At 50.7% G+C, this 17717-nt stretch overlaps 1 protein-coding gene across 1 annotated transcript in view; it reads left to right on the top strand.

Moving 5' to 3' along the window:
* The window catches only part of NTN1 (netrin 1), a 121913-nt gene that overhangs the window by 76719 nt on the left and 27477 nt on the right, over positions 1 to 17717 (top strand). Inside the window, exons 3-4 of the mRNA XM_026120599.2 lie at positions 4256 to 4405; positions 7894 to 7947. Coding sequence (XP_025976384.2) covers positions 4256 to 4405; positions 7894 to 7947 — 204 coding nt within the window. The remainder of the gene's footprint in view (positions 1 to 4255; positions 4406 to 7893; positions 7948 to 17717) is intronic.

Here is a 17717-nt window from a genome sequence, read left to right as displayed (position 1 = left end):
TGTTCTGCATCGCAGTGGGTTATGGACAAACACTTGTATCTCTGGAAAGTCTGGGCATGAAAACACATTCAAAAGGTCCATGACATATTGTTGGTGAGGATGCCGAAAAGGTGTTTGCACTAATCATATCCCCTTTGTGACTATAGTGTATTCTTTCATCAGTTGGGGGTTACAACCCAAAGGAATTTGAATCATGCTAGAAAAACTAGCATTAACCACCAGCAGCTCAGCTACTCCATGGCTGGGGAACGAGAAGAGCCTGTAATTGCTGGCTGCAAGTGTTTGCACTGGCCAAGGAACTGCAAATTGCCTTTAATTGCTTCTAATTGCTGGCACTGGTTCAGTTCCTCTGGGATAGGGACCACAAATGTGTATGTACATCTGCAGACACTCTTTGGGCCAGTTCCTACCTCTCCACTCTAGAAGAGTTGAGTTGCTGCCGATTCAAAGGGTTTTCTGGAAGATAGAACAGCCAAAGTGGGGTCACATGTTTGAGTATGTTGCAGTCTTCCTGAACAGTCAGGGTCCTGAGTGTTTTGGCAGTGTGACCTCATGCTGCTAACAAGAGTTTGGGACCAGTTACAAAAAGCACATCCTAAAGCCCGCAGAGGATTTACCCTACGGCACCTCAGAGGGAGCCCTCCATTGTCAGGTCTCTCTGATAGAGCATTGGCACAGCTCTGGGATCAAGGGCAGGTGACTTCCAGCTCTGTCACTCCTTTGCTCTGCAACCTTGGGCAGGCCACGTGTGCCTGCAGGGATGCTGTTAACACCCTCACTGCAAAACCCTCGTGGGCGTCCAGCTCCTGATGGGGGGAGAGCAGACAACCTCAGACAGACACGGCTGTGAAAATAGCCACGGCAGCTTTGGACAAGCTGCGCCGAGGCATTACCTCATGAGGGAAGGAAGCAGCATTTTCATTTATTTATTTGGTGTCCAAAAGAGAGCTCAGCCCTATGCAGACCTGCGCCTGTCCTCCAAGAGCCTGATTCTGCATATCTTACTCATTGCAAAGGCTTTTTTTTTCTTTTTTTTTCTGTTTTCCCTCTCTCATCAATGCGGTCCCACTGAAATCAGTGGAATCCATTCGCCTGGGTGAGGATTACTCACAGGATGGGGGTTTGCAGGCGATGCCTGAAAGCAGCACACGCGGCCCCAGAGGGGAACGGCGTGTAACATGAGGCATGTTCCTCTCCGCTCCTCCTGCCCTTTGCCTCTTCTTGTGTAACCCTTCCCTGCTTTGCTTGAGTTCATTTTAACTCCTGCCTTTCTGCTCTCTGTCCCATCTGCTGGTCTCTCCTCTTTAAAGCTTTTGCTACCTGCTCCTTTTAGCCTTATTCCAGCTTTTCCTCACTGCACTTTGATTTCCTCTCCTGCGACAGTTTTTGAGCCATCTCTTGTGGTTGCAGTTTGCAGGGTTTCCTGCCTGAAAGGGCACTTCACTTTGCTCTCTGTGCTCATCACAAACCACACTGATTTAATCTTAAAAAGGAGCTGTTAAAAAGTTTCCAGTGCAAACTGAAAAGTTTGATGGAAAATCAGGTTTTCTACTACATCCAGGTTTTCAAGCAGCTGAGGCATAGGTGGAAGAATAGCACTTTTAATCAAAAAGCCCAAGTCAGAATTGTTAGGGGAGAAGAGCGGCAAAAGTGCCCCTCACCCTCCTGTATGAAAAACGATCATTTTTTGGCAGGACTCTCTTTCCGTGTAGCTCTGCTGGAGCCTGAGGGCCAGGCAATTTGTTTCTGCTCTCACCTCTCTCCTGTCTCACCTTGCTGCTGGGCCACACTCCAGACATGACACCCCGTCCGTGGAGAAGGGGATGAGTATTCGCATCATCCTAGCGCAAGGGAATTTCTCTGCACAGTTCAAAACCTGCGGCACCGGACCAGCCTAGGAGGTGCTGCCCAGTAACCCACAGCAGGCAGAGCAGGTCAGACTGGGAGACACTGGGAAAGTGAGCAGGAGCAGACTGGTGACAGTGAGTGGGATAGAGGGATGGCTTTGCGTTGGCACATGAGGACTGTAACTAGGAATAACTGCAGAAATTTGCTGGGGCTTCTGGACTCTGATGTTATTGCCGTCACCTGGAGGTCGGGGCTGCTTTCCATGCAGTGCAGCCAGAGCCCAGAGCAGGAGTTGCAGGACAGGCAAACAAGTGCTGTGACAGGGCCAGGGCTTGGAAAATGATGAGCTGTGCACTGTGGCAGTAAGCGGTGCTGGGATGGCCTCCCAAGGCCACATCTGCACCCAGTGGCACCCGGTGGTTGCCAGGAACAGTTCAGCCACACTCTCCTGGCTGCAAATCTCTTCAGTTGCAAATTTTTTCCCACCACTTGCCTTTCAGGATGGTTGGAAACACCAGTCCTTGGCACACAACAGCAGGCCTTCGGTTGAGCCACACACTTTCCTGGGGAGAAGGGAGAGCCTTGCACAGCGGGTGCTGGCAGGGGTGAGCACAAGCCTGCAGCTAGCAGGGCAATGAGGCCCAACATGGCACCCCAATGCATGTTTGCATGGATGCCTCGAGGGACGTATCCATGTCCCAGTGAGAAATCCACTCCTCTTCCCTATCTCCCCACCATCACCCAGCCCTCTGCCTCCTGGGCCCCTCGTTCAGTGACAGAGCTTCCAAGAGATGTGTTCCCAGCTGCCTGAGGCATTTTGATGGGTGGTGGTACATGGTTCTGGTCCAGCTGGTCAGGGAAATACCAAAAGATGCAGAGCAACTTCTGATCTTCAGCACCAGGCACAAAGGAACTGCTGGATATGAGATGCTGTTCCCAAATAGGACAGATGCAACGTGTCTCAGACCCAGACCAAGCATCTCAGGAGTGTGCAGGCCCTCAGCGCCAACCCTCATTGGAGCAACACGCTCCCACAGGGGGATTTTGGGGTGTCTGAAAGCCAGAGCCAGCAGCTGGAGCCCCTGGAGGCCCTCAGGCAGGTCTCCTGCCTGCAGACCAGCCCCCTTCCATGCCCATTCAGTCTTCAGCAAGGAAGGGGGGCAGCTTTGCCCCCAAATCCTCTTTTTGGCAGACAGCATCCACGAGGGATTCAGGCAGAGAGGAATCAGTGCTCCCCAGGCAGGGTTTTGGCTGGCTCCGTCCTGAGGATGCTGCAGAAGAAAAGGAAGCTTTCTTGCCTTTCCCTGCCACAGCTCAGCAGGGGCAGACCACAGTCTGGCACAGAGCTCGCAGCTCTTAGAAATCAGGGCTGTTAACAAATGTGCGAGGCCATAATCCTTTTGGAGCAGTGATGATAACAGGCCCTGATGCTTTTTTTTAATTTATTTTTTATTTTAACAAACAGCTGCGCCGGTAAGTCCCACTGTGGGAAATGAGATGGTGAATGATTTCAAGTGCAGTATTTACATCCCCTGCCAAACCCTTCACATCTGCCCAGCTCCGCAGTCAAGCCTCTATCCATCTGGCCGGGAACAGCAGGTCCTCCAGGCTGCTTGCAACCCACAAGGGCATTTCCTTCCTGCGCCCTCACCGCCAGCTGCCAGGGATGCTGCTCAGCAGGGAAAGGGCTCGAGCAACAGCACTGAAAAGAGGTTTTTCATATTGGACGTGAAATGAATTCAGAACGTCCCTGAAAGCAATTGCTTCCTGCCTGAGATCTCTTGCTCTGAAACACTCCTTGATTCTGCACCTCTTCCTTTCGCCCCGACACCAGTCCAGGGAGTGCGCGGGGGAGTCGCAGCCAGCCGGGAGCAGGGGCTCCGCTGTGGGCTCCGCGGCTCGCTGAGTCCTGCCACGCTGCTGCTTTGCCTGCTCCCCTCACTCCTGAAGTCCTGTGACCTCTTTCCCAGCACTTTTGGGATGCTGCCGTTGCAGCAGCCATGGTGGGGTGTCCTCAGAGCAAAGCCTCAGACACCCCACGTTGCCACCCCAGCTCAGACAGGCAGTTTTGGGCCACCAGAGGAAGGAGTAACGCCCAAGAAATATGTTCCCACTCCCGCTACTGTCTCTGCAGATCAACTGCAGCTGGGCCACTCCCATCACCTCTCCACCCAAGTGGTGGCTGTTGAACCCCCCTCTGCCAAATACCACTTTTTTTCAGGAGAGTGCGACTGCTGGCTGGAGGACACGTTCATGGAGAAGGTGGAGCCGGAGCTGCCGGAGCAGCCACCTCACGCTCGGCAGCAGCCCGGCACAGCTCACCCTCCCCACTGCGAGCCGCCGCCGCGTCGTTGGCTTTTGCTCTCGTCTCCCGCGCTGACCCTCTCGTTGTGTGTTCCCCCCACAGAATGCGATTGCCACCCCGTGGGCGCTGCGGGCCAAACCTGTAACCAAACCACAGGCCAGTGTCCCTGTAAGGACGGCGTGACGGGCATCACGTGCAATCGATGTGCCAAAGGCTACCAGCAAAGCCGATCGCCCATTGCCCCCTGCATAAGTACGTGGACCGCTTTTTCCGTGTCTGTAGCATAGTGGAATTAACCTTTAACACAACCCACAAGAGCAACGCACACGTGCTCAGCTGCTGCCCGCTGGGCTGAGCGACTGCTAACCCCGGGCTGTGTATGTGCCAACGGCTAACGCGCAGGGGAAGGAGCTCTCTGGGAATCCCAGCCGGCCGCACTGGCAAAAATGGGCACATACACATCCAAAATACAACCCTGGCTTCCATGTGGCTCATTTGTCATGCTGGGTAGGTTGTGTGAGTGCATCTACAGCCAAATTTGCTGGTAATCCTCAAGAAATCTGTGATTTCACTTTGCAGACCACAGAGGTGCCTGGAGAGCACTTTTGCTTTGTGGTACCATATCAGGTCCGGATCCTGCAGCAAATCACTACAAGCAGATTTTCTTTCCAAAATCAGGCTATGCTGCAATGGCACCTAGCTCAAATCCGAAAAACTGCTGGTCTGATTGAGCCGCTGTCATAACAACGCAGTCGGTAGCACCTAGGTTGCTAACTGGCGCTTTACACTCACACAATCCAGCCAGAAGCACGGGCCGTTTTACTGCTTGGTTCCTTAGTTTTGCTTTTTAGTTTGCCTTCTCAAGATTGCTTTTGCCATCTGCTCTTAAAACAACAGCAACAAGCACCAGGCGCAGCTCCCAAAGTCCCTCCACCACCACATTTTCCTCTGCAAAACTCCACGTCCCCATTTGACCCCTTTCAAATCCACTCAGCCCATCCTGCTGAGCATTTGATGCCTGGGCAAAACACGCTTTAGCCGAGCGCTCCTCTCCGTGCCTGCTGCTTTTGCTGTTGTTGGCTCGTTCAGGGGCTCATGCATATCGCGCTAGACTTCTCCACCTGCCTCACCGAAACGATGCATCAAAATTACAGCGCACGAGGCAGGCTGGGAAGCTAGGGCTGCTCCCTGCCAAGGCTGCCTTGCTGCTGTTAAGACGGGAAAAAAGGCCCAGCAGGAAAAGAAAGGTGAAGGTTAAAAGAATCAAGTCTTTGCCAGGAACCCACGATCACTTCCAGCACTGTCCACCCCCAGTGTCTGCCTCGCAGGGCGGCCGTTGCCAAATTGTGGGGTAGATAGCCTTTCTCCACCTTCTCTTACTGAAGCAAACACACATTCCACGGTGGTTTTTGGTCACTTGAGATTCATTCTTCCCCATGTCGCAATGGGACGGCAAGAGCTCAAACCAGATGCTTGTTTCCCCAAGATGCTACAGTCATGGCTCCGGTATGCTTTGCAGCAAGTATGCGCAAAGGTTTATCATTAATCGCTCCCCCAGGGCCATGGTAAATCAGAGGGTAAATTGTTCCTTGCATCACCTCCCTTGGGATTCATTGCACTAAATAAAGACAGACACAGGATTTCAACACGATCAAACCAGGCGTTCGGAGTGAGGCTGTGCTCATGCCAGCTGCCAAATCAGCGGGCTCGAGGCCGCACGCCGGCGTGAGAGCCTGGCAGCACTGCCCTGCATGGGGAGAAGGTCGGGATCCCGCCGCCTGCCTGGCACCCGCGCGAGATGCTGCTGCCCCACAGCTCTCAGCCCTTGCACTCTTGCTCCTACAGGAATTTTTTTCTTGTTAGTAGGTTCAATTCTTTGTCACTATAAAATAGCTTTTTCAAGAGGCCAAAGCTTTTGATAGAAATGTGCTTCAAAGAACTTTAATGCTGTAGCCTGCCTATAAAGTCATGGCACAATCTTGGGAGTTTGATGCTGACTATATGAGGCCAATGCAGTTAAAATGAGCCTATCATGATTTGCTCATCAGAAAAAGAAAAAGAAAAAGAAAAAAAGTACATTTTCATCCTCAAGAAATGTCAGTCAGCATATTCTATGTGGGTGTATGTGTAGTTCACACACATACACACACACACACTCACACACATATATATATTTTATACACGTATAGCAGAGGGCACTTGCTTTCCACCCGTATCCACACTGCTATCACATCTGGGAGTAGGAGAGTGCTGATAAAACATACAAAGCATGAGTCCATCCACCTTTGCAGCAAGAGCACAGTTACTCTCTGACTTACCATTGCTTATATTTTCCCTGTTCAGGAGACTTACGGCCACATAAAAATCACCTCGTAGGGAATGAGCAAGACTGCATGTCGGGTCTGCCTGCACTGCAGCCCACACTGGCAGGCGGGAGCACCCATTAAGCCGTCAGCTTTGGCGTGGCTGGGCTGGCTGTTCAGCTACCACCAAATTACAGAGCAGGCATCTCACGAGGGCTTGCCACCCGGCTTGAACTGCATGAGAGTGAGCAACACAAAAAGCAGTCTAACACCAACTGGGCTGCACCCATATAAGTCGCAGTCTGCAATGCAGACAGACCTGAGCAGGCCATGCCTCTGTGACTGGGTGGGTTCCTGAGGGAGCCACGAGCACAGACAGAGGCAGACCCTGACCGCCAGCTGCTGTGATTCTCCCATGGCTAAATTCCACTTTCAAAATCAGACAAGGAGGCTGTTCCCCCACCCAGTTTCCCATGGATGCACAGAAATCGCAGCTTTGATCCCTGAATATGCAAAAGATGTCATTAATGAGAGCTGCATATGTGCACTGGGGAAAAATAGATCATCTTGCTGAAGTTGGGACCATATAATGTTCTCCATCTGCAGCCCATCCTTTTGACATCAACAAACGCAGTCACACTTGGTCATGAAGATCCAGAACATTATGTGGCTTCAGCTCTGTATACAAAGCCCGTCCAAAATCAAAGCCAGGGGTCATTGCATTGGCAGCAGATATATTTGCATTTCCCTTAAATGTGGGAGATAACATTTCTGTCCCAGAGAATAGATGCAATACTTTACTTGCATCCAATCTCAAGCAAAAGGAGTGGGATGTAGATAGCACTTCCTCAGACGTGAATGGAAACACCAGCTGTAAGGGAGGGACACCCCAGGATAGCACAGAGCAGCAACGTTCCCTTTTCCTGTTTCCCACTGGGGCTGGACACTTCGCAGCCATCAGTTGTACTGCACTGCCTGGCTTGTGCACCCTCCAAACCCCTGCAAGAGCACACCATCACCGTGGGGTATAAACTAAACAATTTGATTTAGCAGCTGCGGTGGGCTGTAAGTGTACACCCCAGCATTTGCTGGATCCGGCACCACATCAGTCAGCTGGCTAGCTGTATCATAGTAGCTGGAGAAATATGGAGTCACCTAGCCACACTGCTGTTATTTTTAGCCACAAGCCACAGTTTTTGGTATAAAATACCATTCTCCAGACCTACTTGGGAGGCACAGGTCTCCAGTATGTGTATGTCTAGCGTGGAAGTTTGTGCAGTTTTCTGAGGTTCTTGCAAGACTACAGTCACACCTTGATTGTAGACGTAGTTAGGAAGAGCAAGTGTGGTGTATGTGTGGCCCGGGTTCTTGGGATCCGGAATAACACCTTCTTTTATATTTTCTCCTTTTCTGCCTGCTTTGTCCTTTCCTGCACAGAGATCCCTGCTGCTCCTCCTACCACTGCAGCCAGCAGCACAGAAGAACCTGCAGGTATGTTGTCTCTGCTTTTAAAGCTTCTTCACAGTGCCTTGAGGGTAAATATCTTCTGAGTGATCATCTTTTGAGATGAAAAATACATTAAATTAATATGCATACTCCGTTGCCTGTACTGGGATAAGTGGATACCTCTTGCTTCCAAAATGTCCAAGTCTTCAAAACAAGTGTGCAGCATCCGGAGAGATGGGTGCTTCTAGGAGCAAGTGAGAGTGTAGAGAAGATGCAGAAAGATTTTTCCAGAGGTAGATAAAGCTATAAGCACTCAGAAGTTACCCAAAGTGGGATCAACACTTGATGGGAAAGAGGTAAGAACTCAAGACCAGCCTTTGTGTTCACAGTGCCTTTCCGCTGGTACCAGGCGTGCTGTTCTTTCTGGCATTGCAGTGGCGAGGCTGGTTGTTGTGCAGCAACAGGAGCGATACTTTGCTTCAGCCCAGTCTGGAGAGCAGGAGATGGCATGGGGAAAGCTTGCTTGGCTTGTGAGTCCTGGTTCGTGTATGAAATCACGGCATGACAAACTGTGTTCAGGTAAAGAAAATCAGATGTGAATTGACAGGTCCTGCCATATACCTTCTGGATTGAGAGCAGTGGTTGATTATCAAACTTTAATGGTTTTCTTCTCAGGCAGAAGTGCCCTATGAGAGTTAGAGAACAGTTCAGCTGAGTATTTCTTGTGGGACAGGGACTGGAGAACTGAAGATTCCTGAACAGAGAACAAAAAAAAACAAGTGTAGCTTGCAAGCTTGCAGGCCTGCAGAGGCTGGGCAGCTCAGACTGATGGGCATGTAGATACAAACATGGCTTGGGAGAGAAGGGCTCAGAGCAGCCCACTCCCCCAGGGTCGTGGTCCTGCCGAACTATAGCGCTGCAAAGATCGGGGTTTTTCATCCCGGGTATCCCCTTCCTTAACTCCCAAGACCATTTTGGATTGGAAACGCACATGAGCCTTTTTTTTTTTTTCCTAGATTCATGGATTTCATATGCTAAGCAAGCTCCTAGATGCTGATATGGCCTTTGTGTGTTATAAGAAACATGTGTCTCATGGCTAGTTTTGCATGTCCTGAGAGGATGGGACACAGTTTTGCTTAGTGGCCTAGCTTGTGGCCAATGTGCTCAGTGCTATCTCAAAGCCAGTGACCGTAACAGCAAGGGGAAGCATCCTAGCTTGGCACAGGAGGCCCAGGCGCCTGCAGCAGCGTTTCAGGGGCTGCAGCTTGGGGATAGCAGTGCAGGCCAGACAGACTTGGATCACCAGCTTTGTGCAAGCTGCAGTACAGAGGACTGTCCTGAGCAAGCTTTGGCATGTCAGGGTGCATGTGTCATCCCGTCTTCCTCTCCTTTTGTCCTTGCACCAGAAATTACCGGTGTAATGCTGACACAGGGCCCAAGGTGTCTCTTCCTACACCCCATCTCTACCACCACGGTTAGACCAGTTCTTCCTCTTCCTCTCTTTCTGATTTACACCCCCAAAGGGGCCAATACCTGCCCTCTTCATGTCGCAGAGGGACTTTCCAGAGGCCTGTACACAATTCCCTCAAGGTCTGGCAAGTCTGAACAGGTGATGATAGTATGAGCCAGAAGGCCTGGGGAAACCAGGCACAGCAACTTATCCTGTCCAGCTGCTTGCAGATTCCTGTGGTATTTGAACAGTGCCATGTCTGTGAAGGACACAGGGAGTAAACGTTGTTTACTTCTGTCTCACCAGTGTAGGAGGGTTCATAAATTAATGATTTTATACTAAAAGTGATGGATGTCACCTTGAATTGGACTCAAGTGCTTGCCCCCATGGCAGGGCTTTTCACACAAGCTGCATGCATTGCTGTATGCTCAGGAACTCTTCTCGGGATGGGAAACCTGGGAAGCAAAGGGACAAGGACTTTAGTCCCCGGTGTCATGGGAAGATAAAGCCCAGATTTTTCTGTAGGACTGCTTTAAATGCCAAGTTCTGCCTCTCATAGACACAGCAGGAACAACTCTGTATTTTGATATCATCTCTTGGGTTGGTAGGAGCAAGGAACATCTTGCAGCCTAGGAATTGTGCCTATTATTTTGTGTGTGCTTCTCAAAGTGTCTTCAGTGACCTGAAGCACAGGAAGGCACTCAAAAACTCGCACCAACAATCTGCTCCTAGCCAGCATGTCTCTGACTGGGATTTTGCTGATCACAGGATCCTGCTATCTAGCAGTGACTTGCAGAATAAATGTTCTGTCTTATGGCATGGGAACACTAAGAGCTTATGTTCCACGCCAGGATCTGTCTGTTCTCCACCCCCACAGACTCCCCAACCCAAACTGTTCCCAATATATCGCCGGGATGGCAGAGCAGACCTCTCACACCAGAACACCAGTGGGTCTATCATGGGTCCTACCAACAAATGTGGATGTTTGGCAACTGAGAATATGCAGCCATGGCTTCTCACAGCCACTTCTGCTAGGACCTTAGCTCTTGAGAGCAAACTCCATGTGTGTGGAGCTACCATGTAACCCTTGAGTGGTCCATGGTCACACCATGGCTGGTTCCCAAGAGCAGAACCAGGACCAGGCATTCAGACCAGGGAGCTCTTAGCCAGAACCTCATTTTACGTAGATGCATATTACACAATGGTGTGGGTTGGTATAATAGAGGTCCCAGCCACCCAAAGAGTCCTGTTCTTCCACTTGCAAGCATGGGGGAAAGGCAAGGTGAGAAAGACAGGTCGTTAGGGGTGTGGAGGGGATGTTGACTTTTCCAAGTCATTGCTGGGTGTCTCTGGTCCTTGGCGAAGTCCCCTTTCCATGGACTCCTTCCTGCTCCAGGAGGAAAGGGACAGGGACCAGGGCACATCCCACCCAGTGTGGTTGCCCAGGCCGTTCACTAAGGTAGTGCCAGGCTTGAGCCATCACTTCTCTGGGTTGAGGTCAGGCTTGTGGGGCATAGGGTGCATTTGTGAGGGAGTAAACTGATCTTTTGTCCTGTCATCGTCATCTGAATGACCCCTCAGGTTAGCTTTGCATGCAGATTGCCACGCTAAGCTGCCTGCCAACTGCTCGGAGCTGGTGTCACGAGGTAACGCTTGAGCAAACTCCCTGTGTTTGAACTGGCCACAGAGAGCCCCTGATGTCTTTTTGCTCCTGTTGGGAGCTCATTTCTTCTGGACGTATTCCTATTCATGAGTCCAAAAGGGCCTTTCTGAGGAGATTCTCTGTTATTTATTCACAGTCTCTTTTCCTGCCAGTCCCCATGTCCTCTCACATCTTCCCAGAGCATGTCCATGAGCAGGGTCTGAATGCAGGCGGAGGGCTTGGAGGAAGCGGTATTTATCCACATCTACCAGCCAACATCCCGGCTTGAAAGCAAAATTCTGCAGAAGCCCCCAGCCCTGCTCCCTCCACAATTCACGGGGTGAGGAGTGGTTTGCGGGTGACACACATCTCCCAGCCTGTGTCCTGCTTTTGGTTACCAACAAAGCTGGGGAAAAACAGCTCCTTTCTGTGAACTCCTTGCACTGTCCTGGGCAAATGCCAACTAGGGTAATTGCATTCGGCCATCCTAAATTCCACGTGCCACCTCAATTGGCTACAGCAGTCGTCAGTGCCTGCCCTGAGCTGATGTGCTGTGGCAGTGTGACCTGCGGGAGCCCCAGGCTGAGAGTCACTGCCACGAGCTCGGTGCCAAGTGCTGCTGCAGATGGGGTGGGGGCCGGGGCTGGGCTAATTGCCCCCATGGCCCCTCAGCGAGCCAGTGAGCAGGACCTTGCCATGGTGCAGAGCACTCAGGCTGAGCGAGGCCAGAGCACAGAGCTAGGAGGACCCTTGAGCAGGGCGAGAGGGTGCAAAGCCTATTTTGGGCACTGAACATGGACACTTCAGTGAAGAGCTGGTCTCTGCGCAGTTGGAGGAGAGAGCTAGGTCCTCCAGAGAGGGCGTCACCATATGTAGCGGGTAGGTTGGTATTGTAAATTGTCCCCAAAGTGCTGATAACCTGCCTTTTTGTGAATACCCTGGCAGTCTGACGGATGGAGCAGAGTAGAGGGACTGGACTGGTTCAGTGCATCTCTTCAGAATCCTGTAGCAGCACCCTAGCTACTGCAACATGGTCCTCATGGTACATCCAGCTACCCTCTGCTTGGAAGACGCATGGAGAATGCCAATAGGGATGGTTAGAGGGATTCAGAGGTGCATCGGTCAGGTTGGGGGTAACCCAGTGCCTCTAAATTTGACCATGGCCTTGGTTAGATACTTGAAACACCTACCAGCCTTGCTAAGGAGCTGCCGTTTCTTCCCTGCGCTGCTAGCAGAGATGCGGCCTTCCTCTCCCTCAGCCCTCGAAGGTCTTTGCAGTGAAAGGTCCATCTATAAAGGACCAAGTTCCTGCAGCTGTAACTCTGCATCCTCTGCCTATTTTCCTGGATTTGCTTAAAGCCAGTAATCAGAAAAGTCTTAGAAGGACTAGAGGCTTTAGCAAAGGGATGCCTTGTTAGAAGCTAAGAGAGGGTTATATGTGGACTGGGAGCAAACCAAGAGTCCTGACAACCTCAGAGCGATGAAAAATGACTCGACAGTGTTTCTTGGATTCCTGCATTGTTTGAAGGCAGGATTTCCCCATTCCCTGCCTGGATCAGTTACAGTAGGCCAATCCATCTTTCCGAGAGCCGCTCACAACGTGTGGCGCTCTGTCTTTAAAAGCCCAGTGGAGGTTCAGCCAAACTGAACAATCTGATGGGCCCATCGTCTCACAGCGCCTGATAATAATTCTTCTTGCAGTGATTTTTATTGGACTTTTTAAGCAGCGTTTTGTCCAGGGAGCTTGAAACCTTCTATATTTTATGCCTTCCCTTTGGAGTGTTGGCCAAAGTATCAGACAGCCCCAGGTCTCAGCGTCGCCCAGCTCCCACCATCACCCTGCAGCATCCTGTAGAAATTCCTGGTATTTCCTAGGCAACTGTTAAATTGGTGCCCCTGATGAAGGCAGCTGCTGGAGGAGCAGCCAGAGCCCCCACGATACGACAGCAATGGCTTATAAGGATGGAAATCCAGAAAGACATTAGCAAGAGACTTTGGATGCAACCAGTTCTGGGAAAGATGCTTCTTTATTTCCTTTGTTTGTAGCTAAGCATGACAGAAAACACTTTCCTCGCCAAGAAATGAATTAGCGTCACCAATGATCTAAGACAATGAGGGGTAAATTTCAAAAAAGCATGGGCCAAAGCTGGCCTTGGTACAAGTGGGTGGAATAACGTTGACTTTGGTGTGGGGGGTCCTGCCTGGCTCCATTTAGCCCTGAGAGGTCCAAATCAATTTGGGGAAACTGTCCAAAACCGAATTGTTTAGATGAAATGCATTCAAGCTCTACCATGCCAAGAGCTTTGAGGATGAAGAGGTGGGGGTGCTTCTTACTTTTGTGGCCAGGCTAGGAAAGCACTTCTAAACATCCAGTCCTTTTCTGGCCCCATTCAGAGATGAGAAAGGGGCACAGCAAAAGGGCAGAAATAACAGTGTGGGAGAAGGTTTACAAACCTGCCAGTCAGTTATTTTCTTATCTGAATCTAGTCCAGATTGTTTTGGAAAAGATTGTCTTAGGTGGATGATTTCAGCTAGTGGGTTTAAATAGAAACAGGTGATTGGATTGATGCAACTTTACATGATTTTCCCCTGGAAATAAGCCTCCTTAGTTTCAAGACCAGATCTGAACTTTCCAAAAGATGTTTGGGCTCAAGGTGTTGTCTGGGCCCTTTTGTTCATGGCTGGTAAGGAAGAGGCAGGATGTGAGAGCAAGGAATAAAAAAGCCACTCTTAGTGAAGCTGCAGGGCATTAGCAGGCCCCGGGATTGCCGCAGCCTGTTGACCACCACTAGTTCCGAAAAATATTTGAGTTGTGGCCTCACTGCTCAGCCATGGGGAGCACCACACAGCCCTTGGAGGAAGGCAGACCTGTAAAAAACTTGGCTCCAAGTCGCAACTTTCCCAAAGTTTACAGGCAATCCAACACAGAAGTGGATCAGGGCCCAGCACTAGATGCTGTGGTATGCAAGCATGATTAATACCTTCCGGAAGTGGCTCAGAGAAGGGAGATGGGCAGCTGGGTCTCTGTTTTGGAACAATCGGAAATTGTCTCAAGGAAAAAAAAAACACAAATCCCGCAGGCTGTCTGAGCCTTTCAAGACTGTTCCTGCCTGTGTGTCTCACTTGGAAAAAACACACACAAAGGTTATGGCTTCAGTCCGGGAAAATAAAAACTTTATAGGAAATAGTAGAAAACATTCACTTGAAAACATCCTTTCTCCAAGGAGTAGATGGATCCTTTCTCTGGATGGAGAGAGGATCTCCATCCAGATCCTGCGCTAACCTGGCCTGCTGTGGGCAGCCTCCGAAGAGCAGAGAAAGGCAAGACCCAGGACTTGCTGAGCACCGTCATCATGCTGAGCTCCTGCTGCTGTGCCACACATTGCCAGGGAGCACAGGAGCATCCAGGACAGGCCAGCGGATGGGGTGTACGTGGGCACCCACCAACATCGGGAGACAGCTCCCCACTGCCACCACCCTGTGCCTCCCAGTCCTTCCCTGCATGCCACTTCCCTATGTGCACGCAAACATGCATTTCACTCCCTGCAGCAAGACGCAAACCTCCCCCCATGCCCCTGCAATCTCACCGGTGCTCGCTGGCCCCTCTGCCACCCTGCACCCACTTCTCAGCTTCACTTCTACCTTTACATCCCTTCTCCCTCCCATGGGAGAGCTGTAGGCAGCACATCCTTCCCGGGTGGTAGCTGGCTTTTTGCAACTTAAAGACTTGAGCTTTGGGGTGAAATTTCCAAGTTTGAACTGGATGCCTCCAGCGGGAGCTGAGAATGGGGAATATCAGGCTCTCTGATGACTCGACATTCCTGTCTCTGCACTTGCCAAAGGACCAGATGGCACAGGCTGTCATCATGGACAGCATCATGCTCTGGTAGCTAGACTGGGTCTGCCCCTCAAAAAGGGTTGTTTTTCCATTTGGGTGAAGATCGGAGGGCTTAATTTTAGATGAAATGGGACGATGCAAGGCTGGAGCACAAAGAATCCACTGATCCTAGATACTCCCATGCCCCCAGGGGCTGTCACTGGGGCCTGCAGTAGAAACACTCCCTGAGACTGGTCTGGTCCCATGGCAGGATGGCAAAATGAAGATTGTCATAGGATGGTCACAGATTCACAGCAGTCCTTGTAGCAGGACAAAGCAAGAAAGGAACCTCCTACGTCCTTCAGGCCTGCTGCCACAGATGTTCACCTCACCTGGGCATAACTTCATCAAGCACCATTTGAAGATGGGTTGAATCATTTGCTCCCACTGCATGGGAGGCTCTGCTTGAATTTCATGGCTCTGGCAAGTAGAAGCCACCTCCCTATTTCCAGCCTACTGGCCAGTTTATACGCATCTGTTCCTGTGAGAACATGGTCCTTTTGGTTCAACATCTCCACTCCCAAACAGAGGCTGTGGACCACTTATGCCCTTGTACATGGTCTTATAAACACTGTGGTCATGACTGCAGCAACAACTTCAAGGGAAAAGTGACATTAGGAAAGGATTAAATGTAACATAGCTCCTTTTAATGAGAAGTAGCAGCTGGAAACAAGGAGTCAACACCACGTGAGCAGCCAGCTGCCTCTACAACATCTGTGAGGGGTGCAAGGCTTGCTTGGAAAATGACAGTGTGCAGAAGGTGCACTGGTACTGCACAGCACCTCCAGGCGGGATGGGACATGGGGCCGAACTCTAGCCCCAGCAGAGCCGGGCTGCTGCTCTGGGGCCCCTTCTTCAACAGTTAGCTAAATCGCTGGACCAACTCCATCGCTTCGTGAAGTCAGTGGTCAAACTCTTGCTGGCCCCATGGTGTTGAGTCCACAGGGGCAGAAGCAGTGGTTGGCTTTGGTCTGGCCAGCAAGGATCCAGCTCATCGGTCTGTGCTCAGCCAAGGGTGTGCAAACTCTTGGGCTCTTAGGAGGGCTCCCAGCTGCTCTCAAAGGGCTTAAGGAAGCAATTACCACCCGAACTCTCCATTACACAGTTGGTGAAAAGGAAAATGGTGCAGCCACAAGCTGTTGGTCTCCTCTGTGGACAGAGGCAGAGAGGCTGGGAACCTGCCACAGTAGCCAGGTCCCCCAAAGCCTGGATTGCCCTTCTTGTTCAAGGGACCTAATCATGGGATTTTCCAGGATGCAAAGAGACCTGGAAAATTTGCCCACTGGACATGTGAGCTGCCCATCAAGGCAGAGTAAGGGTTGCTTTTACCTGTGGGGAAGAAGAGTTGCATGACTGGTCTCTCTGCAAGCTTAGCCCTGTCTTTCCAGCCTGCTGGGAAGAGGTAAATGTTCTGCAAGAGTCTGAAACAGCCTTTACTGCATCAAGAAAGCTGGGAGTATAGGGTAAGGCTTGGCACATCTGCCTCAGGATACACTGTCCGCATGGAGCCAAGCCCCAGACACATGACAGTCCCTTTGACTTTAATGGGATAACACGTAAGGATGCTCCACGGTGGGGCTTTTCAGCTGAACCTTTTACCCTATCTGGCCCCAGGCACTTTTTTGAAATGATTCTTTTGCTACTTGTGGGTACGCTTGGGTATAATGCAAGAAAGTGTGTTACTGTAAGAGGCTATTCTTTGGGCAGATCTGCTTTAGCAGAGGCAAATCAAGAGAAAAAAAGAAAACCCTATCCTAACACCTTGCAAATTTAGTGCAGAAAAAACCTTCAAAAGACCTGAAAGAGAGTTTGGTTTTTTCCAGCCAATATGTATTGGAAAAAAAGGAAAAGCCTGAAGACATATCTGATTTCAAACTAGATTTGTCTCCAGACCAACTAAGGAAATCACAAAATTAACTTTGCAGAATTGCAAGCAGAGTGCTGGTTAGCCTTAGGTTATTAAGATTTCAAGTAGCAACGTGCCTTGATCATCACCTGCCTCTGATATTAGCTGGAAAGGACTCTGTGTCTGTGTGTGTGTGTGTGTGCGCGTGTGCATGCTTGTGTTTGTGCTCGCACATCTGGAGCAGATCAGCAGAGCGAGGGATTGGCCGGAGCTCTGCACGGGGCTTGGAAATGCTCACCTCCTAGCCAAAGGGCTCACCAGCTGCTCGCGCCTTGCCGGCTGGGCTCAGAGTACACTCCTTGCCTGCTCTATCTCAGCAAGGATGTTCCCAGAGCCCGGAAAGAGGCACGGTATGGAGAGGGGGGACTCCGCCCTGGCAGGGGGAGAATCACAGCTCCTCACTCCGAGGAAGCGCTCTGAACAATGAAAGAGCCAAAAGCATCCTGCAGATGGACTAGAGGTCTCCACAGCTGTCTGCGGTACAATCGGGAGGCTAAATTCTCACTCCGGTCACCCGGGTGGAAGTCTGGGCTCAGTCTGGGTGCCTCTAGCTTTGTACCAGGCCGAATGAGTAATTAATTCTGTCCTGCAAGGGTATTCTCCTGCTTGTCTCAGTCTGTAAGCGAATGATGGATTGACTGAGTGATTGATTGACTGATTGATTGGCCGCAGTACCCAGCTTGCTTCTGAAAAGAAGTTTTTTTCACGGTGATCCACAGTGAATGGCCTAGAGCACAATGAAGGGGCGAGGTGAGGGGTTTCCAGTGAAGAAACTTCTGGCCACTTCAAAATATTCCACAAATTCTGTAAAGGGGGAAAAGAGAAAGGAAAAACAAAGATGCAGATATGCTTCCTGCACGGCTGCATTGAGTTCTTACAGTCCCATCTTGGGCCTTCCCACATCCCTGCATCTCTACCTCCCCGTGTGCCCAGCTCTGGG

Source organism: Dromaius novaehollandiae, chromosome 18, assembly GCF_036370855.1.
Source record: "Dromaius novaehollandiae isolate bDroNov1 chromosome 18, bDroNov1.hap1, whole genome shotgun sequence".
Taxonomy (NCBI): Eukaryota; Metazoa; Chordata; class Aves; order Casuariiformes; family Dromaiidae; genus Dromaius; species Dromaius novaehollandiae.
The sequence above is the reverse complement of the archived record's forward strand: the minus strand, read 5'-3'. Positions and strand labels throughout refer to the sequence as shown.